Raw genomic sequence first — 23,147 nt, forward strand, 5'->3', positions numbered from 1 at the left:
ACATGCAAACACACTGGAGTTTATACAAAACACAGTAGTTGATCAATAAGGTAAACAACTGGAGCGCAGCAGAGTTTGAGAGGTCTGGGTGGCTATAATGAGCCTAAAAGACTATGCAGCCGTCACGCTCTGATATTACCCACGATGCAAAGTGCTTAGCTCCTTTTGATGTCAGGAGAGCAGCTCCAGGCAGGGGTATGGGAGGGGGCAGTGTGTGTGTGTGTGCGATGCAGTTATATCCGAAGCCACAAACAGTTTTTGATTGTCACGAGAGATGAAACGACGTGCAATGCATCTAACCCAACTCAGCGAGGAAGGGGTGTTTGAGTGAGTATGAATTTAAAACTTAACTAGGTGTGAGAGCTGATGATGCGGATAGCAGGCAGGCAAATGCATATTAATGCTCCCGTGCTTCTTTTACGCAACGCCCACTCGTAGCAGAGAGAAGTGGAGCGTGTGTGAGGATGAGGTCTATGCCTTCTCTAATACAGTAGATCAAAACAGTACGATAAGCGTGTTTGGGATTGGTGATGCTAGCTTTCTTCAGGTCTCAACACTAAACACAGCAAAACTCAAAATTGTGATCCAGAAAATAAATCATTTATTTACATTGAAGTTTGAATCACATTGAGGAAAAGGAAATTAAGACTCCAGACTTCCATTTCATGACTGTATTGCTGCTGATGTGGAAAAAGAACTGATTCTATGAGTGTACAGGGGGAAAAAAAGGGGTTTCATTTTTCATAAAAGCAGTGAATGAGGCGATAGAAACATTTCCAACCTCCAACCCCAGAAAAACAACAGGCTTTGAAAACAAGAACCGGCCATTGCTGAGACAAGAAGAGGTGAAAAGGGTTTCCGTTTCAACTCATCACCACCTTTAACCAGGTTAACCATCAAACAGCCAGAACTGACCATGAGGATGATTCCTACTGTTTCTAGGAAAAACAGTTTGATATATCTATGACAGTCTTCATAGAGTGTGAGAATGGTTTAATGGAGGGTAAATAGTGGTTTCTGGATTGCTGCTGAGAATCACCAAAGCTCTAAAAACCAATATTGACAGACAGACTGGAAGGGGGAGGTGTTGGAAAAGGTGGGTTTTGGCGAATAAGGTGGACGTCCATCGGAGGCAGAGAGAGAACGAGAGAGTTGGCCCGGGAGAAAGCAATATTGACAGACTGCCTGGGATGAGGAGTGTGTGGGGTGGTGGTGGTGTTGGGGTAGAGGAGATATGGGGCGGTCCATTTGAGCCAGAGAGGGGGAGCGTAGGACTGTGTAGTACAGAGAGAGCGAGAGAGACACCCCTCTGGTTCTTCAGTATTTCTTAAACTCCACGTCGTCTGGAGGGCTCATCTCCACCGTTCTCTTCCCCACGTCCGTCCAGTTGGTGCTCAGGACTGTACCACCTGACTCCATCTACAGGGGGAGGAGTGTAAGTCAGTGATACTGCAAAAAAATAAAACTACATCTCTCAGTTTCTCTCCGTGTGCAAGTGTGTGTGTATATATAAAGACACTCACAAAGGACTTGTTCATGGCCCGTTTGACCTCGTCGGTGCCGTCCCCGTAGATCTGTTGGAAGAGTTTGTTGAGCGCTGCGTCTCCCTCCAGTTTCTCCTTCTTCTCCTCCTCACTGATGTCCACCACCACCTTGTCCCAGTTACGGCTGGAGTGGGACGAAGACGGGTACTGGTCTGAACAGGAACACATGTTTAGAGGGAGAGAGGGTTACCATGGGTACTGGGCAACACAGGAGAGGGGGCTTTCAGTAGTACAAACCAAATGCTGTAAAAAAAATAAAAAATAGTTAAATGTATTTGTTTAGCGGTATGGCTGGTATATGTGTAAAGGAGAGAGAGCAGAGGAAACTGTGTGTGCGTGAGATACAGAGGTACTCACTGGGGGTGAAGTGTTTGACGCTGGGCTCCTGTCCTTTCCCCTCCAGTTTCTCCCACCTGATCCCCTCCGTCTTCTTCATTTTGATCTCCACCTGAGAAAAAGAGAAGGGGGTTAGAGGGAGAAAGAGAGAGGAGTGGAGGAAGAGGGTGTGGAGAGCAAGGAGAGAGAGAGAGAGCGAAGCCAATGTCTTTAGTTATCGTCACGTCTATATAGGGCTCAACACATGAGATCAGAAGACGGTAGCTCAGCGCTCACCAGTCTCTTCTAATGGTGGGATCAGCTCACGGCAGAGAGAGACAGTGATATGCGGGGGCACAGCTCACTCCCAAATCTTCCTGACAGAGAGTGCTAACGAGACATCTGTCAGCTCAAGGGGCCGGAGAGTGTGTGATCAGATCAGCTCAACGTACGTTTGTTTGTGTGTGGGGGTGGGTGAGAGCTATCTGTCTGTCGACCAGTGGCAGGAACACACATTTCTGGACAGATCATTACGTCGGAGGAGAGGAGACGAGAAGAGAGGACATCCGCCACCACATGCGAGCTGCAGTGACAGGCCTCATACCAGTGGGACACTTAAGCTGCCGAATTCTCCAGTACCACCCCCCCCCCCCCCCCCCCCCCCCTCAATCTTGTGTGTGTGTGTATGTATTTAAGTGTGTGTGTGCGCAGAGAGAGAGAGAGCATGTGTGTTTAGAGACAAAGTTTGACAGAGTTTTGGCGTGGGGGGGGGGGGATGCGCTGGCATGTCGACGCATTTAAAATAAAATTTCTGCTCTGTTGAGTTAAGGGATGTTTCATTCATGAACGTGTCAGGAGCAGACGCCAGAGCATCAAGAGGCTTGCTCACACACACACACGACTAATAGATGAGCTCAATTCTAACCCAAGACTAAACACATCAAATCTTAGGACTGAATGCTCAACAATGACCCATGCTTAACTGATGTTCACATGGCGCCCTTCTCTATTGAATATTTACAACCAACATCTGTCTGCAGACACCGACCTAGTCAACCTTCGTGTACAGTGTAGGGGAATGGACTGGGAGACGAGGCAGAGACACACAGACCCCTTGCAGTGGCAGGGAGGTTTTTATACTCTTATGTGCACACAGAGAGTGAGTGAGTGTGGTGATAACTGATGCAGTCTGTGCCCATGCAGAGTGTGTGCTGGGGGGCTATACAACATTAATCTGCTGCCACATCTGTGTCTCTGCGTGTTAAAGGGACGTGGCAGGCGAGGGGCTGGGTCTTAAAGGGATGTGACAGCACCGTCACATACAGGACCACCACCCACAGCTCCCAGGGGCCATACTGAGCCACACACACACACGCCTGTCAGTCTCTCAGAGGGGGAGTTGTGTCCCATGTCACCAGTCCCACGTGCTCTTACCCCCACCGAAGTCCCCCCTGTCCTACACTCACCAGCCCCGGTCTTATACAACATATGCACACACACACACGCCCCCTCCCCTCTGCCCTCCACATACAAATCCACATACAAAGAGTCTCCCATCTCAGCCCTTCACAAAGTAGCCCCTACTTTAGATTACAGCAGAGAAGATTTGAAAAAGCAACTTAACAAATAAATAAATAAAAACAGGAACAGTCTGGCGAGGGAGGCTGACAGGCATGGAAATTACAGAGGGAGGCTGTATGTTATCTATTCACAGAGACGAGAGGAGTTTGGAGCAGAGCGAGTGTGCGCGTGCGTGTTTACCCTTCCGTTCTGATCAAACACTCTGGTGTGTAATTGGCTCCCTGTTGTCATGGCGACCCCGCGGGTTAGAATGCCTCATAGCCGACGACGGGAGGTCAGAGAGGGTAGCACTGACGAGTGCGTGTGTGCACAACACACACACACACAGGACCAAGCATTACCAATATCACGTGAAGACGGCACAATAGTGTTAGGTGTGTTTCCTGTACGAGCAACTGTGCATAGTACAGCCTAGTATCCCTTCCTAAGTGTCCTCTGAAGAAAGCTGGGAAAGTAAACCACCATTGGGAAAGGGAAAAAAAACACACTGAGTACTGCAGTTGGTGTCGTTAGTCTGACTAGTGCAAAGCCCTTGGACACAGAGAGTAGTTAGTTAGGGACAGGTTTGGCCCGGGTCTCTTCTGGTGGGTCTCTGTGACGCTTGCTCATACCAGGATGCTGCGCGGCTAAAATGAAATCAGAGAAGCGTCAAATAATCGCAGCACACTCCCTCACGTGCGTGCTCTCTCTCACAATAACTGAACACAGTTCACCTGTTCAGAGATCAGGTCTCTCAGTGTGCCTAGTGGAAAGGAATGCAACCATCGACTGATGTGTTTAGTGTGCGCATTTGTCCTCGTGTCATGTTTGAGTGTGAATACTGTGTATACATATACAGTAAGTGATAGTGTGTTTTACATGTGTACATTCTCTATATTTCTGTGTGTGTGTGTGTAGGACCATGAGAGCCTGTGGAGCCCTGTGGACCAGGGAACAGACAGGGCTTTGTGGGAGTGGAGGGGGCCTAAACTCACTTCTCTCCCTCCCCAAACTCCATCCCCTTCTCTTCCTTTAAGACTGACTCTGTGTGTGTGTGTGTGTGTGTGTATTACGCACAAGATTAAGTTTGTGTGCATGTTCGCAGTGCGTGTTGGACGACCATTAAAAAAAAAGACGACAAGTAGTTGAATTTTGTAATGTAGAAATAATTTGAAAATGCTCAAATACATTCCCATGGATATAACCCAGGCATTTGAAAAAAGTATTTTAAAACACTTTCAAACAGTAGGCTATTTATAGGAAATTATTTTTTAAATACTTTCAACAGAAGTAGTTGAGTCGGGCCATATTATCGGAATATACTCAAATACACATAAGTATTTAAATAACAAAATAGACATGTATTTGAACCCAGGTCCAATGACAACCTGTGTGTGTGTGTCTTAGGCAGTCATCTGCCCCTCTTTTCCCCTCCTCTCCTATTCTAAGACTGGGTCTTTGTTTGAGCTTCAACACACGTGCACCTCTGGTATGCAGTGCCTGATGTTGCCATGGCGAACTGTGAGTGAGTGTATGTATGGGAGTATGGAGAGGGGCTACGTCCTCCAGAGGGTGGAAACTAGTTTTAGCATTGGCCGGCAGGAACTCAGCAATAACCTCTTCTCTAGCTCACTATATTCTATTCCTCCTCTCCCTCTGTGTCCCACCATCTCCTTTACTCTCTGCTTAGCTAGAGGCTGCACGTCTGTCGGACGACCAAATCATCTCCTCACTCGTGTCTCTGTCAACCCTCCCCCTGTTGTGCCGTGTGTGTGGCATGTCCCGCCGTCTCGTTAGACTGAGCACCATCTCATGCCCCAAACGAGTCCCAACAGGCTGCACCCACCCCCAGATTCCCAACGCACACTAGATGGATGAGCTGAGTGCCTCTCTCACATGTACACACGCACAGGATGAGTCTCTCGCACACACACACACACCCACTTAGTTTCGAAACAGTCACACTCATTGCATGTGTGACACAAGCTTGAAATGGATACAGAGACCTTTTCAAGTTTGTCATTAATACACAATAACAATAGTGCATTTTCACATTCTGAAGGATTGACCACAGGCTTCTATGTCGGTTCCAACATAATAAAGTGGGAGTGAGTAAGAATAAGCACGGAGAGATGCCTACGCACTAATTACTATACACTACATACTCACTCATTTGTGTACAATAAGAATTGCCCTTCCCACTCATTATTGGCCATAATTAGTTACAACTGCAGAGCTTGTTAATTCTCACAGGGCAGAGTTCTAGTGTGTGTGTGTTGACCCAGTCAGGGCTGTATTAAAGAGGTTTCTCCTCCTCCCAGTCTTTCTGCTCCACTAATGGTTAATTATCACATTCCAGTCTGGTCATTCTCTGGTTAACCTGCTGTGTTTAATCACATGTCTAAGGGTTCCTGGGGACTGCATATAACCTTGACGACTGTGGTTTTACACACATTTCAACAGTGGGTACATTTTCTCAGTTCTTGAGGCAAATGATATGACATTTCTGATAGGCCGAGGAGTATGGAGTATTACCTTAGTGGAGAGGACCTTGAAGGTGCTGTGTTGGGGGACGATGGGATGCAGCAGGTTCATGTTCAGGCTGAAGTCCCCCCCCGACGGAAGTTTCACCACCGCCGACAACTACAGATAGAATCACACATTACACACACACACACACACATCCTCCACTGCAGACCATTATAGAGGATTGGGGATAGGATGTTTGTTCAAATTCACCCCGAGGGTGTTTTAGTGCTGGTCTTAGATCAGTTGGGCTTTCTTTCTTCGATTGAGGATTTAGACTCGGGGAGAGTAAACTGTTCCTAGATCTGAGCTTACAGGCACCCCTGGGGGCATAGCTGGGCCCAAAGGGAGTGAGTGTGTGATACAGCAGTGGTTCCCAAACTTTTTAATAGTCCCATACACCTACAAACATTCAACCTCCAGCTGCGTACCCCCTCTAGCACCACGGTCAGCGCACTCTCAAATGTTTTTTTTTTGCCATCATTGTAGGCCTGCCACACACACATTTATTAAACTTAAGAATGAGTGTGTTGTCACAACCCGGCTCGTGGGAAGTGACAAAGAGCTCTTAAAGGACCAGGGCACAAATAATAATCAATAATTTTACATATAAAACCTTATTTGTTCATCAAATAACTCACCACAGGTTAATGAGAAGGGTGTGCTTGAAAGGATGCCCATAACTCTGCAATGTTGGGTTGTATTGGAGAGTCTCAGTCTTAAATCATTTTCCACACACAGTTTGTGCCTATATTTAGTTTTCATGCTAGTAAAGACTGAGAATCCACTCTCACATAGGTACGTGGTTGCAAAGGGCATCAGTGTCTGAACAGGGCGACTGCCAAGGCAGGATACTCTGAGCGCAGCCCAATCCAGAAATCTGGCAGTGGCTTCTGATTAAAATTACATTTTCACAGAGCTGTTTGTTGCAATTTCGATGAGGCTCTCTTGTTCAGATATCGGTAAGTGGACTGGAAGCAGGGCATGAAAGGGATAATGAATCCAGTTGTTTGTGTCATCTGTTTCGGGAAAGTACCTGCGTAAATCCACACCCAACTCACCCAGGTGGTTCGCTATATCACATTTGACATTGGCCGTAAGCTTGAGTTCATTTGCACACAAAAATATCATACAATGATGGAAAGACCTGGGTGTTGTCCTTGTTAATACAGACAGAAGAGTTCCAACTTCTGAATCATAGCCTCAATTTTGTCCTGCACATTGAATATAGTTGCGGAGTCTCTGTACTCCTAAATTCAGATCATTCAGCTGAGAAAAAACATCACCCAGATAGGCCAGTCGTGTGAGAAACTCGTCATCATGCAAGTGGTCAGACAAGTGAAAATTATGGTCAGTAAAGAAAACCAAGCTCGTCTCTCAATTTAAAAAACGTATCAATACTTTGCCCCTTGATAACCAGCGCACTTCGGTATGTTGTAAAATGGTCGCTGCCCATATCATTGCATAGTGCAGAAAATACACAAGTTCAGGGGGCTTGCTTTAACAAAGATAACCATTTTCACTGTAGTGTTCAAAACGTCTTTCAAGCTGTCAGGCATTCCTTTGGCAGCAAGAGCCTCTCGGTGGATGCTGCAGTGTACCCAAGTGGTGTCGGGAGAAACTGCTTGCGCGCGATTGCCCACTTCACTTTGTCTCCCTGTCATGGTTTTTGAGCCATCAGTACAGATACCAGCATGAGCAGCAGCTACGTTTGGCTACATACGGACCGTTAGTGGAATTCCAGTGAGAGTAACGGTTAATGCAATTGGATGTTAATTATTTGACTAGGCTACCTGGATTTGACATTGTGTTATTTCGCTGAACACTAGATGGTTTAATTGTATTCTTTTGCCAGTGAAACGAGGCTACTCCGATGAGAAGATAAAAAAATCTCATCCAAATGTTGGAAAATATCACATTTTTTATTTCAAATTTTAAAAAGTGACATTTTTATTTGGCGTACCCCTGATGGCATCCCTGCCATAGATCCTCTGGAGGGCAAGCCCCCTAGCTATCTCATTAGCCCTAATAGCACCTCCCCTACTATTCTCAGAACAGAAAGAGTGGGTGAGGGCAAAAGAAGGGAACGAGATGTGGAACTGGAAATCGGGCATCTCTGTGTGTATCAGAGAGAGCTGCTCTCCTGTAGGGGGACCTCAGCAGAGAGAACAACTAGGCTAGGGCGGTACACTGGGGTATTGGAAAGCGCCACAGGATGGCTTTTCAATACTGTCAAAACTACTTTTCCAATACATTTTAATATGTAGCTACTGTTTAAGTTAATACCTGCAGTCAACTTTTGCAATACGTTAAGAGATAAAGCAGATTGCGTTCTTCATTTCACAGGTCACATTATGGAGCTTACCATAGTTCCCCTAGAACAGTTGAACCAGTCACATGTTTGTTTGTAAATAGCACAATGGGAGAAAGCGGAAGCAGGTTGGTCCATAGCACATATATCAGTCTGTTGTGTGGCGCACAGTTGGCATTTTCCCCCCCCTGTGCTTCCTACTTGTGTTTTCCCCCCTCTGTTCTTCTCTTCTATGTTCACATGCTGCACTTCCTTCAGAAAAGCATGCATCACAACTTTGTTCATTATCACAATTTCTCTTGATCACTTTCACTTGTAAAATGTCCACACTCACCGAAAATGACATTCACTAGCTATTCTTGTATAACTTTATGAGCTGGTTTGCTTGTCTTTACAATTAGTTTACATTTCCCCCACTTACTAGCATTTAGCATCTATGTGATTTTGCTATTAGTTTGTGCTAATATTGATAGCATTGTGGTAATAGACTTTTCTTGCCTTTTTAGCAAGAAAAGTGCTATGCCGGTAATACTGTAAATCATGGGATGAGAGAAACTCTGGATACCGCCCAAGCCTAACAACCTCCCATCGTTACTAATCTACCCCCACACCCCACCTCTGGGAAGACGACTCCCCCGCCTTTCCTCTGTCATTCCATAATCCTCATCAGCCTTTTTATATGCCACACCTGTCAGTTGGATGGATTATCTTGGCAATGGAGAAATGCTCACTAATTGGGATGTACTCATTAATGCACAACATTTGAGAGAAATAAGCTTTTATGTGCGTATGGAACATTTCTGGGATCTATTATTTCAGCTCATTTTTTAAAGTCAGTGTAAATAAGATGAGAAATAGACATGTCTAGAGTTGGCTTCCCCAGTGACTACAGTACTGGGCAGCTGATACTCGGGCAGCACTTCTGACAGTTTAGAACTGTCATGCTCTCTCTTCAAGAGCTTCTTACACTGACTTCTCTGTGTGTGCGTGTGTGAGAGAGGGTGTGTACCTGTCTCTCGTCAAAGTTGATGTTGACCCCATCCTTAGGCACATTTTTCACCATGATGGTGACGATGACCTGAGACTCTGTCTGGTACCAGTCATGCCTGAGGACATAAACACTTAGTACAGGTTGCCCCTGAAGAGTAGGAACAAGTTATCCACCTTCCTGCGCACATCGTGTGCATCCCAAATGGCACCCTATTCCCAATATAGTACAATACTTTTGACCAGGGCCATAAGTATTCCAAATGTAGTGCACTAAGTAGAGAAAATGGTGCCATTTGCGACTCAGCATGAACTGTACTTACTTAATGTGTGGCGTCGGTGTCTGCTGGGGCATCCAGTCATCCCAGGAAGAGAGAAAGTTTAAACAAACACACAAAACAAGCGAGAAAAAGAGAAAGATTTAATGATGAGCTTAGGCCTTTAGACCAGACAGAATACGGTCTGAAATACTGAGTGTAACATTGCCCCCATGAGGCAGAGAGTGGAACTGAAAGCCAGAAGGCAGGGGTGTCAACCTCTTTCCATGGAGGGCCGAGTGTCTGCGGGTTTTTGTTTTTACCTTTCAATTAAGACAGACAACCAGGTGAGGGGAGATCCTTACTAATTAGCGACCTTATTTCGTTGAATTAAGTACAAGGGAGGAGCGAAAACCCTCAGACACTCAGCCCTCCCATGGAATGAGGTTGGCAAATGTGGTCTAAAGGTATGTGGACATCATAAAGAATGATAAAGGCCTCTAGTGGCCAAAAGGCTGTTTTGGCATTGGAAAACGCAATTGAGGGCTTCCACCATTTGAATGTCGTGAACTGGGTGGGACTTCCAACTTCATTGGCTGATCCCTCCTGGTGACCCTGTTGGGAGTCATGTCCAACGGGTCATCAGGAGGTATCAGCCAATCGTGAGGAAGAAAATGTACTACCTCAAAATGGAGATCGCTTGGGCCGTGCCATTGAGGCTGTCAGAGATGGCATAATGGAACAGATAAAGACGAGGCCTCTTTCCATCTCTACTGTGGACATAGAATAATGGTAGGAACGTCCAAAGTGGTCATTAGCACTTACCTTGTTCTCCTTTCCATTCTGATTGGCCACTGCAAAGGAGAGGAAAAGGAATAGTATAGTCAGCCAGTTTCCACTTACTCATAGATTAACAGGCCAGAAAAAACACACACACACGTCCCTGTGAGATCTCAGAGGCAGTTTGTTTACCCTCTGAGGCTAAACAGGCCTGATCTGTATTTACCAGTTATGTCTGTTACATTATTCACTGCTTTCATTAGAGAGGGAGGTGGCAGAGGGAGGCCAGTAGAGGGGGAGGGAGAAAAATAAATAGCGAGAGGGAGAGAAAAGGAAAGAGGAGAGAAAAGGGGAAGAGGGCAGGGATGAGACGGAGTATTAATGTTGTCTAAATGAGGTCGCGTTTGAAAAGGGAAACGGGGAGGGGGAGCGGGGTGTGTGTGTGATATCACCATATGCACACCCCGTTTTGATGTGTGGGGGCGTCAAGCTGAAGCGCCTAGCGGTAAACACTGTCACTTCACACATGAAAGAGACGGGAGGGAACTCACAGGGTAAGGCCAGGGTATGGCAACGGAGGACTGAGGTGTGTTGGTGCACTTGTGCAACAATGTGCGTGAATTGAATGTGCTTTTGAATCTGTTTGAATATGTATTATACATCTGTATGTGCGTGCGTCTGTATTTTGGTATGCATGGGTGGTTTAGAATGCGAGCCCAACACGCAATGGATGCGTGTGTGTTTGGATGTTTACCGGGTTTGATCTGAGGCAGAGAAACCTAAATTATTAATGCGATTCAAACAGGTTCAATTGAAACCCTCAGACGATGACAACCACACACATATTCTCTAACAAAGAGTTTAGCTAGTACAGGGGTAGAGTGTAGCTAGTACAGGGGTAGAGTTTAGCTAGTACAGGGGTAGAGTTTAGCTAGGGAGGGGAATGCATCTCCAAACTCTATTTCAACAGTGAAGCTGAAATCACCAGCATTTTGGATTTGAGATCAAATGTTTCACGAGGTGACAGTACATAACCCCCCACCCCATTATTTTTTTATACCAATACCAGGGGAGGTCAGCATTTTTGGAGGGGTATGACCTCTAACTTTCTCATTATTCACAACTCATTCATGATTATCCATAATCGAGGTAGCACCCACATTAATGAAGTGTTCAGAAACATCTATTCTCGTTTACAATAAAAGTGACAATACATTTTTCAGTTTGTATTAGGCTAAACATAACCTAACAACGAAAACAACCTGCAAATGCATCCGACAAGGCTATAGAGTCACAGGTGTGATGTAGTCATTGCGTACTAGGAATATGGGACCAAATACTAAATGCTTGACTACTTTAAAGCTGCAATATGTAACTTTTTGGGTGACTCAAACAAATTCATATAGAATTTTTATAGATCTGTCACTCATTGAAAGCAAGTCTAAGCATTAGATCTATTCTATGTGCACTATTTCTATGCATCCCATTCTTAGGTTTTGTTTTTCTTTCAGTACATTAACTTCAAACAATATTTCACAGAACTGTAGATGGTACAATGATTCTCTACACTATACTTGCTTGTTTTGTCAAACTGAAATTAGGCATAGTATCAGAATTTTAGCATCTGGGAAATGGCAGAGCAATTTCTGATGAATTTGAACTGAATTTGTCCACCCAATTTTTTAAAAAGTTTTCAAATAGGGGCACAAGATGCATAAATAATTCTCATTTCAAAACAGTACAACATCAAAGTTTGACAATACAGGTATCCCTCGTTTATCGCGGGGGTTACGTTCCGAAAATGACCCGCGATAAGTGAAATCCGCGAAATAGAAAACTTTTTTTTTTTTTACAATTAGCAACTATTACATGTATACAAATACAGTGACTCACGTGTAGGCCGTTTCACTGCTCTTCAGAGCGTTTCGTCGACATTATGGGTTTAGGAGATGTTCGAAATTACAAGATAATTTGGCCAACTTAATGTAAATTTGCCAAGCTGTTTTATGTACGTACACATAACTGCACGAGACGACAAAATGATAGCACAATTCGTAGCATGTTTTGATACAAGAAGCGGGAGTGAGTTTTTAGCGAATCAGAATGCAGAGCACAATGCACCAAAAAAAAAAAAAAAATGCATTATGAAAATCCGCGAAATAGCGAATCCGCGATAAGTGAACCGCGAAGTGGCGAGGGATCACTGTACCCTCAAATAAAAGGTGACATTCTGTAGTGTCGCCTCATGAAACATCTGATCTCAAATCCAAAATTCTGGAGTATAGAGCCAAATTCACAAATGTTTGCTTCGCTGTCTAATTGATTGATTATAGTTGTCAGCTCAGAAGTTTACATACACTTAGGTTGGAGTCATTCAAAGTCATTTTTCAACCACTCCTCAAAATGACCTTAACAAATTCTAGTTTTGGCAAGTCGGATAGGACATCTACTTTGTGCATGACAAGTAGTTTTTCCAACAATTGTTTACAGACAGATTATTTCACTGTATCACAATTCCAGTAGGTCAGAAGTTTACATACACTAAGTTGACTGTGCCTTTAAACAGCTTGGAAAATTCCAGAGAATGTCATGGCTCTAGAAGCTTCTGACAGGCTAATTGACATCATTTGAGTCAATTGGAGGTGTACTTGCGGATGGATTTCAAGGCCTACCTTCAAACTCAGTGCCTCTTTGCTTGACATCATGGGAAAATCAAAAGTAATCAGCCAAAACCTCAGAAAAAGAATTGTAGACCTCCACAAGTCTGGTTCATCCTTGGGAGCAATTTCCAAATGCCTGAAGGTACCACGTTCATCTGTACAAACAATAGTACGCAAGCATAAACACCATAGGACCACGCAGCAGTCATACTGCTCAGGAAGGAGACGCATTCTGTCTCCTAGAGACGAACGTACTTCGGTGCGAAAAGTGCAAATCAATCCCAGAACAGCAGCAAAGGACCATGTGAAGATGCTGGAGGAAACAGGTACAAAAGTATCTATATCCACAGTAAAACGAGTCCTATATCAACATAACCTGAAAGGCCGCTCAACAAGGAAGAAGCCATTGCTCCAAAACCGCCATAAAAAAGCCAGACTACGGTTTGTAACTGCACATGGGGACAAAGACAGCACTTTTGGAGAAATGTCCTCTAGTCTGATGAAACTAAAATAGAACTGTTTGGCCATAATGACCATCGTTATGTTTGGAGGAAAAAGGGGGAGGCTTGCAAGCCGAAGAACACCATCCCAACCGTGAAGCACGGGGGTGGCAGCATCATATTGTGGGGGTGCTTTGCTGCAGGAGGGACTGGTGCACTTCACAAAATAGATGGCATCATGAGGCAGGAAAATTATGTGGTTATATATTGAAGCAACATCTCAAGACATCAGTCAGAAAGTTAAAGCCTGGTCGCAAAAGGGTCTTCCAAATGGACAATAACCCCAAGCACACTTCCAAAGTTGTGACAAAATGGCTTAAGGACAACAAAGTCAAGGTATTGGAGTGGCCATCACACATCCCTGACCTCAATCCCATAGAAAATTTGTGGGCAGAACTAAAAAAAGTGTCGAGCAAGGAGGCCTACAAACCTGACTCAGTTACACAAGCTCTGTCAGGAGGAATGAGCCAAAATTCACCCAACTTACTGTGGGAAGCTTGTGGAAGGCTACCTGAAACATTTGACCCAAGTAAAAAAATGTAAAGGCAATGCTACCAAATACTTATTGAGTGTATGTAAACTTCTGACCCACTGGGAATGTGATGAAAGAAATAAAAGCTGAAATAAATAATTCTCTACCATTATTCTAACATTTCACATTCTTAAAATAAAGTGGTGATCCTTTTCTGACCTAAGACAGGGAATTTTTACTAGGATTAAATGTCAGGAATTGTGTAAAATTGAGCTTAAATGTGTTTGGCTAAGGTGTATGTAAACTTCCGACTTCAACTGCATACACAGTAACGTAAACTCACGTAAACTCGTACATCGCCTTGGTCCGTACAATTGCCCTTATTTTAGCGCCCCAAAAACGTAATATTTCCAGATCAACTGTAATGTCAATACCATTGTAAAGCACAATTTCTCCCCTTTCCAACATGATCAATTACATGACCTAAACGCTGCCTGTTTCTGCATAATTCAAGCAGGCAATGAGCCCCGTCAGGTCTTTTTAAAAATGGCGGGTGGGTGAAGCAAAACTATTGCGTGGTAGTGAGAAGGAGAGATGTGTGGGAAAATAGCTTTTTTTCACCTGATCTGTACAACTTATCACCTTATCGCCTCTATAATGTAAATAAAACACTATAAAGAGTTTATATAATGTGTCATTACATACCTATTTGAAGGTTTGTGTCGAATTTGAATCGGGTTTTTAGGGCGGTGCTAAAGTGTTCTTAGAAGTAAACAGCGGCTTTGAGAATGATGATCGCATGCAATGATGACGCAAAAAACGACTAGGTATCCCCTCTTATCCCCGTCACTGTCCATTTCTTGTTTTTAAACGATGAGAGAAGTGCTACACCTGGTGGAGAGAGATTGTAAGACAGAAACAGTTGCTTTATGCGTGCTGTACGTTACGACATGACACGTCACGATGTAACGGAGGGTCCGTTTTTTCCACTTTTCTCCAATACTATAGAGCCATTACCATGTCGATCAACGCTTGAATAGAAACCTAGTTCACACCCCCGATTTTGAAGTCAACACAGTCGCTACAGTCCCATTAGTTGTCTATGTAGCCTCGTTTGAATGTTGCGGTTGCGCAAATTTATACGGAATGTGGTGAGTTTACGTTATTTTGATTATTATTTATGTTTTTATAAAACGTGACCTGGATTGCACAAAGCCAGGGACTTATTTACATTATGGAGTTTGAGGTACGAAAGCAGACCCTACTTACTCTCCATCATCTCCTCACAGCGTTTGATCCACATTTGGAAAGTGTTATCGGAGCCTGTGGAGCATAGGGAGAACACACTTAGGGTTCAGACAATCTCAACCAGTTTTAACACAACTCCACTGAGGAATCACAAATATACCCGTAGCCACAGGCTTCTGTAGATTCAAGCAGACAAGATAAGCAATATGGCTAATATTTCACCTAACCCAGAAGTATTAAAAAAAGTCTACTTCTGGTGACCCCAATCGAATAAATATTTAATAGTACAAATTATTGGATGGGACAACATACATGTTGTTTTTAATATATAAAAAATAATTAGAATTAAAATTAAATATTGAGTAATGCCTCGATCACACCGACAGTGTCATGGTACACCAGAAGTACATTAATTTCCAATGGAACGCTGCGTTTGCCTTGCAGTGTGGTGCATACGTTGGATAAATCGAATGTATGCATCGAACTGTATGCGTAGGCTGCTTGACAGAAATGGTAACAGAAGGTGAACGTTGAACTTTTGTTGCACACAAATCCAGATGATGCTGCGTACCATTTTACGCAAAAAAAACACTGTTGGTGTGTTCAAGGTATGAATGTATATATTGGTTTCTTTTCATTTTGATAAGATATGGAAATGTATCGATTTGAAGGTTGTCATTCGATTAGGGCTGGGGTCACAAGAAATTCTTGCAAAAAATAAATAAATGGTGTCCCCAAAACTTTTGGCTGAAAGGAAATGGGGTCCCCACTGAAAAAAAACAGAATACCACTGACCTAACATAGAGGCCAAGGGCTGTTACTATATTTATATTACCAATAATATCTTTAGCTTTTAGATATACATCAAATGTCTAAGGATATGGGCTAGCAGTCCATTTTGGGATTAAGTGGGTAAGGTTAAAGGAGGTGTCTAGGTGGTAGGTGTTTCACAGGTCCCCTCAGCAGACCTCACCGTCCAGGCTGTGTCCCTGAGTGAAGGCAGCATGTGCCGACTCGAAGTGGTTCAGGTGGAACTCTGCCATTCTGCAGGGAGGGAGACAGGGATGTTATCAGAAGCAGAACAACAAAAAAACCTGGGGAAAACTGACAACCAATTTAAGTTTGACATATAAGGCAGTGGTTTTCAAATCGGTGGTCCGCGGCCAGGTACTGCACGGGGTCAGCAATTTTTTTTAAATATATACAGTGCATTCGGAAAGTATTCAGACTGACATTTTCTACATTGTTAAGTTACAGCCTTATTCTAAAATTGATGACATCGTCCCCCCCCCCCTCATCTATCTATACACAATAGCCCATAATGACAAAAGCAAAAACGAGCTTAGAATATTTTTCAAATGTATATATAAAAAAAAAAACTGAAATATCACATTTACATAAGTATTCAGATCCTTTACTCAGTTGAAGTACCTTTGGCAACAAATACAGCCTTGTGTCTTCTTGGGTATGACGCTACAAGCTTGGCACACCTGTATTTGGGGAGTTTCTCCTATTCTTCTCTGCAGATCCTCTCAAGCTCTGTCAGGTTGGATGGGGAGCGTCGCTGTACAGCTATTTTCAGGTCTCTCCCAAAGCCACTCCTGCGTTGCCTTGGCAGTGTGCTTAGGGTTGTTGTCCTGTTGGAAGGTGAACCTTCGCCCCAGTCTGAGGTCCTGAGCGCTCTGGAGCAGGTTTTCATCAAGGATCTCTCTGTACTTTGCTCTGTTCATCTTTCCCTCGATCCTGACTAGTCTCCCAGTTCCTGCCGCTGAAAAACATGCCCACAGCATGATGCTGCTACCACCATGCTTCACCATAGGGATGGTACCAGGTTTCCTCCAGGCGTGATGCTTGGCATTCAGGCCAAATAGTTCAATCTTGGTTTCATCAGACCAGAGAATCTTGTTTCTTGTGGCAAACTACAAGCGGGCTATCATGTGCCTTTTACTGAGGAGTGACTTCCGTCTGGCCACTCTACCATAAAGGCCTGATTGGTGGAGTGCTGCAGAGATGGTGGTCCTTCTGGAAGGTTCTCCCATCTCCACAGAGGAACTCTGGAGCTCTGTCAAAGTGACCATCGGGTTCTTGGTCACCTCAAGGTCCTTCTTCCCCGATTGCTCAGTTTGGACGTGTGGCCAGCTCTAGGAAGAGTCTTGGTGGTCCTAAACTTCTTCCATTTAAGAATGATAAGGCCACTGTGTTCTTAGGGACCTTCAATGCTACATACATTTTTTGGTACCCTTCCCCAGATCTGTGCCTCGACACAATCCTGTCTCGGAGCTCTACGGACAATTCCTTCGACCTCGTGGCTTGGTTTTTGCTCTGACATGCACTGTCAACTGTGGGACCTTATATAGACAGGTGTGTGCCTTTCCAAATCATGTTCAATAAATTCAATTTACTACAGGTGGATCCAATCAAGAAACATCAAGGACAATCAATGGAAACAGGATGCACCTGAGCTCAATTGAGTAAATGGTCTGAATACTTACGTAAATAAAGTTTTTTTTATATACATTTGCAAAAATTTCTAAAAAACAACATGCTTTTGCTTTGCCATTACGGGGTATTTTGTGTAGATTGATGAGAATGTGTATTTATTTAAAACGTTAGAATAAGGCTGTAACAAAAAAATGTGGAAAAAGTCAAGGGGTTTGAATACTTTCCAAATGCACTGTATAAAAAGTTATTTTTACTTGAATGTTTTTATGAATATCCCTAGCAATAGAATAAAATATTACATTATTTCTCAAAGATTAATATTGAGCCAACTACACTCACTGGAGTATCTGACACAGGCCTTGAAAAAGCACCCGCGAATAGGCTACCACTGCGGCCGCCGGTAAGCTTTCTTGACTTTGACATACATTTTTGCCAACACACGGCTAAACTTTAACCACCTAAACAGCTGCGCTTGGGGAAAATGTGTTTGGAGTTACCTTTCTAGCTAATAGGCTATATTAGAGTTTACACATTCTCATTCAATTATAATGTGGGGAGGTCAAAACAACGAAAAACTATGTAGCAAATCTATTCATTCTACAATGTTGATCATCATTCACCTGATAAGACAAGACTTGAAAAAAATATGTTTTTGCTAAACTATGATGGGGTCCCTGATCAAGAAAAGTCTGAAGACCCCTGATATAAGGAAGACGTGGAGTTGAGTTTAACCAAATGGATTTTCTGATTTATTAGGAAAAACGCATCACATTTCTGTAAAAGGTTCAACAACAGTGCTTAGTGTTCTGAAAACATCTTTAACTTCTTATGGCTGGGGGCAGTATTGAGTAGCTTGGATGAATAAGGTGCCCAGAGTAAACTGCCTGCTACTCAGCCCCAGAAGCGAAGATATGCATATTATTAGTAGATTTGGATAGAAAACACTCTGAAGTTTCTAAAACTGTTTGAATGATGTCTGTGAGTATAACAGAACTCACATGGCAGGCAAAAACCTGAGAATAAATCATACAAGGAAGTGGGAAATCTGAGGTTTATAGGTTTTCAAGTCTTTGCCTATCCAACATAGTGTCTATGGGGTCATATTGCACTTCCTAAGGCTTCCACTAGATGTCAACAGTCTTTAGAACCTTGTTTCAGGCTTTTACTGTGAAGGAGAAGAGAATAAGAGCTGATTGACTAAGAGGTCTGGCAGAATGCCATGAGCTCAGTCAGGCTCACGCCCGTGAGAGTTAGCTGCGTTCCTTTTCCTTTCTAAAAACAAAGGAATTCTCCGGTTGAAACATTACTGAAGATTTATGTTAAAAACATCCTAAAGATTGATTCTATACATCGTTTGACATGTTTCTACGAACTGTAATGGAATTTTTCGACTTTGTCTGGCCTGCGCGTCGTGAATTTGGATGTTTACTAAACGCGCGAACAAAAAGTAGGTATTTGGACATAAATGATGGACTTTATCGAACAAAACATACATGTATTGTGTAACATGAAGTCCTATGAGTGTCATCTGATGAAGATCAAAGGTTAGTGATTAATTTTATCTATATATTTCTGCTTTTTGTGACTCCTCTCTTTGGCTGGAAAAATGGCTGTGTTTTTCTGTGACTAGGTACTGACCTAACATCATCAGATGGTGTGCTTTCGTCGTAAAGCCTTTTTGAAAATCGGACACTGTGGTGGGATTAACAAGTTTCTTTAAAATGGTGTAAAATACTTGTATGTTTGAGGAATTTTAATTATGAGATTTCTGTTTGAATTTGGCGCCCTGCACTTTCACTGGCTGTTGTCATATCGATCCCGTTAACGGGATCTCAGCCGTATGAAGATAACTAGTTGGGAAACTGTTGTCAGAGAGGAAGAAGGTGATCTTTCGTTTGTTGTGAGTGGTGGGGGAGGGGCTTGCCTGTGTGCGAGGGGCAAGGTTCACAGAAGGAGCAAAGTAGACGAGACCAAAAAGACACGCTCATAGAAACAAACAAAAAATATTAAAACCTTGATTCTTGCAGAATTTTGGAATATCATGCTAAAACATGAATTCAAATCAAATTAATTTGATATCACCCAACACCAAAGTCTAGCCCATGACACCTGTCAAACAATGTTAATCGATCTGAATTGACATGCATTTATTTTGGCAGCTTGTGTTTTCTGGGGGGAATGTCTGACTATTTCTGTCACTGTTGATTTAAATGACTACGAGGATGACTGCTTTATTTGCATTTGACGTTTGGTCCAACATACATTTAAAATTTAATTTAATTTTTTTATTATTATATATATTTTTAAAATCGGTCATATGGACACCAAAACACATTGAGACATTTTACTGTAAAAGAGGATAACTTAACCTTTGTAACGATACCCTTTGTCTCAACTCCCAATTTTAGAACAGAGCAGACCCTACTAAGACGGGAGTATCAATGAACATGATTTTGGAAAATGAATCCTTTGATGCGAACAGAATTGCAGTACCGCTACCAGCATTTTAGCCAGAGTGTTATGTGCTGTCTAGTCTGTGTTTTATAAATGTGCATTGAGCATAAGAAGACACATTTATATAAGGGATTAGTCATTAATTCTCATTCTGAGAAATAAGCATATATTTATCGAGGTAATCCACTCGATTTCAACATCTAAACAAAGTGTTCAAACAGTTTGAGACAGACAGGAGGCTGTAGCAAATAGATTCATGTTGGAGACTTTAAATATCAAAATTGCTGGCTACTCACTGGCAGGTGGTCTTGTGCGTGAGACATTGCTGTCATTATTAGTGGATGTGCATTATGCATGGTTCTGGTTAAATTTGTTACAAAAAGGAAACTTTCATAGACTTGAAAGCCAGGCCAGTTATTATTGCAAAAAAGCTGGTTAAACCATTTTGATAACATAAATGATATATACAGTACCAGTCGAAAGTTTGGACACACCTACTCATTCAAGGGTTTTTCTATATTTTTACTATTTTCTACAGAACTATGAAATAACACATATGGAACCATGTAGTAACCAAAAACAAAAAAAGTGTTAAACAAATCAAACACATTAAGAAAATAAATCCCACAAATTAACAAGGCACACCTGTTAATTGAAATGCATTCCAGGTGACTACCTCATGAAGCTGGTTGAAAGAATGCCAAGCGTGTGCAAAGCTGTCAAGGCAAAGGGTGGCTACTTAGATTCTAAAATATATTTTGATTTGTTTAACACTTTTTTGGTTACTACATGATTCCATGTGTTAATTCATAGTTTTGATGTCTTCACTATTATACTACAATGTAGAAAATAGTACAAATAAAAACTCTCGAATGAGTAGGTGTGTCCAAACTTTTGACTGGTATAGTATATACGCTTTATTGTCACATACACTGAATATGGTCAGCCACAGTAGTACGAGTCCCTGGAGCAAATTAGGGTTAAATGCCTTACATGAGGACACAGAATTTTCAACTTAATGACTCTGGTATTCGAACCAGCGACCTTTCGGTTACGGCCCAACGCTCCGTTAAGCTACCTGCAGCCCTGGTAGTGGGTCTTACAGTTAGCCTAGGCATAATTTTACAAGCCCTGAATTAATTTGATTATTTCTGACTGTTTGAAATGCAGTGCCCTAGCTACGCTCCTTCTGCACACATACCCTGTTCTCATGAAGGCAAGAGCAAGACTGGGGTTGAGCTGCTGGGCTTTCTTGGCATCATCGACAGCACCTGTAGAAACAGACATACTCAGATGAGAAACATAGCTCAAGTTTCTGTAGCAAAGACAAAATGAGGGAACTAACATATGCCAGTCACTTGAATTAAAATCATTCTACAAATCACCAATATCAGAAAATCAGTAAAGCTAGGTAGGTTAGTCAAGGGTTAGAGCTGTAGTTTGTCAATGGAGGATTAAGGTTTGGGGGGGGGTTGGATAAGAGACTTACAGCTGTAGTTTTTCAGTTGGAGGTGGGCATAGGCTCGTTGGCAGAACCATTCTGAATTGTCCGAGTTTTCTTCCAATGCTTCATTGAGTTCCTGGGGGAAAATGACGGGGACATCAAATGGGCAAACTTGGGGTCAATTGAAATGACAAGACATTGAAAAAAACATGTTTATGACCACTAGCTAAGGCTGACTATTGTTTAGATACATTTTTATGTTCCCAACTATTTAACTTGGCTTTCTGCACACAATCTTCTTTGTCTTACATTAGTAAGGTGGTTAGCAACAATCAAGACATGTTGATGCACACAGTATGGCAGGTGGTTAGCCAGTTAGCTAGCTATGCTAACATTAGCTTAACTGGCTAGCTAGTGCAACAAGATACAACCAAGAAGCTAACTAACTCCTGTGACGGTACACATATACTAGTAGCTAGCTATATCACTACTGCTGGAGTTGAGCAACTAATGAGAGTACGTCGTTTCAGACCAAAATAGTTCGATAGTGTGGCTAACTTAACTGGCTCTCTCGTTAGATTAGTTTCTAAAGTTAGCACAATATTAGCTAGTTAGCTAGCTATACACTTTTCGGGGCTGGCTATCTAGTTAACTATCTAGTTAGAGTTATTGAAAACATTTCCAAACCCATGGCAACTTTAGCTAGCAAGAATAATGCAATTTACTTTCAATAAAACGTGTTCATATTTTCTTTCTAGTTTGACAGCCAGCTAGCCGTTGTTTACCTCGATAGCTTTCTGTGGGTTCTCGTCTATGAAGCTATCGGGGAAACTGCTAAAACGAGAAAACAAAGCTAACGTTAGCCTCTTGAATAAGTAAACATTTATGACAAAATACTCGAAAATGTAGCTCATATACTTGCCGTTCGGATGCCATGGGGCTAGAAGTGTTGGCAGTGGGAGAAAGAGCAGAGACTAGCTAGCTGGAAAGTTCTAGATGGGAATCAGAAAACGAAACTATGCTGGAGAATGGAGCCTAAACTCTTGCGCTATAGTTCAGTCAAAGATGTGTATAAGTAAACCAAGATAGACCACTGCCTGTCATTTCCAATGGGAACAAATGAGCCCAAGTGGGCAGAGCCAAGCACGAACGAGCGAGATCCTATTGGTGCGTTCTAGCATCATCTGCATATTTCCGTTAGGGAACACAACCTATGTGAAGCGCGCGTGTGCAATAACTATTCCCCATTGCACTCCTAAACAACGCGATTTTTAAAAACTTTTGCAAAGGGTAAAGTTTGCTAAACTTAATCCACTCTGTTCATAACATATTCTAGTTTTGGGAACATAAACCTGTATTGAGATCAAATGTTTAATCGATGAGAACATTTGCCGAATGTCGACCAAAATCCATCTCGTTCCATCTTCTGGCTTCCTGTCACTACCATATTGGTAGTGAGTGGAAAGGCAAAGCGGATGCTTCACATTTAAACATCCAGTGAAATATCTGTCTCATTGTTCTATCTGTGGTGCAGTGAGTGGATTGGAGCACAGTGTAGTAGGCATGCGCCGTGCGGGCCTGTCAACGGTCAGCTGGGTAGGCGCAGTTGCTGCTGTTGCTGTTGCTGCTTCTTCTTCGGTATAATGG

At 42.8% G+C, this 23,147-nt stretch overlaps 1 protein-coding gene across 3 annotated transcripts; it reads right to left on the minus strand.

The window, feature by feature from the left end:
• Positions 1-578: 578 nt before the first annotated feature.
• sugt1 (SGT1 homolog, MIS12 kinetochore complex assembly cochaperone) lies at positions 579-22,586 on the minus strand. 3 transcript variants are annotated; one of them, XM_055883819.1, is made up of 13 exons: positions 22,423-22,586; positions 22,286-22,331; positions 21,546-21,636; positions 21,258-21,327; positions 16,134-16,204; positions 15,182-15,235; positions 10,326-10,354; positions 9,567-9,589; positions 9,266-9,362; positions 5,955-6,062; positions 1,902-1,992; positions 1,524-1,696; positions 579-1,419 (listed from the first exon to the last, which is right to left on the minus strand). In XM_055883819.1, the coding sequence occupies exons 1-13, from the start codon at positions 22,434-22,436 to the stop codon at positions 1,318-1,320; spliced, it is 969 nt and encodes a 322-aa protein (XP_055739794.1). In that variant the 5' UTR covers positions 22,437-22,586; the 3' UTR covers positions 579-1,317. The 3 variants fall into 3 exon arrangements, with proteins under 3 accessions (XP_055739794.1, XP_055739793.1, XP_055739791.1); XM_055883818.1 differs by having other exon boundaries at positions 9,567-9,586; positions 22,286-22,334; positions 22,423-22,585; XM_055883816.1 differs by having other exon boundaries at positions 22,286-22,334; positions 22,423-22,585.
• Between the last annotated feature and the right edge of the window lie 561 nt (positions 22,587-23,147).

The sequence above is a fragment of the Salvelinus fontinalis genome, chromosome 26, assembly GCF_029448725.1.
Source record: "Salvelinus fontinalis isolate EN_2023a chromosome 26, ASM2944872v1, whole genome shotgun sequence".
Taxonomy (NCBI): domain Eukaryota; kingdom Metazoa; phylum Chordata; class Actinopteri; order Salmoniformes; family Salmonidae; genus Salvelinus; species Salvelinus fontinalis.

Bases quoted from the DNA above. Each gene is read 5' to 3' on its own strand.
- sugt1 (XM_055883816.1), bottom strand. The intron at 10,355-15,181 runs GTAAGTAGGGTC...TCTCCTTTGCAG, and splicing joins CTGTGAGGAGATGATGGAGA to TGGCCAATCAGAATGGAAAG. The intron at 1,993-5,954 runs GTAATACTCCAT...TCTTTTTCTCAG, and splicing joins TCAAGGTCCTCTCCACTAAG to GTGGAGATCAAAATGAAGAA.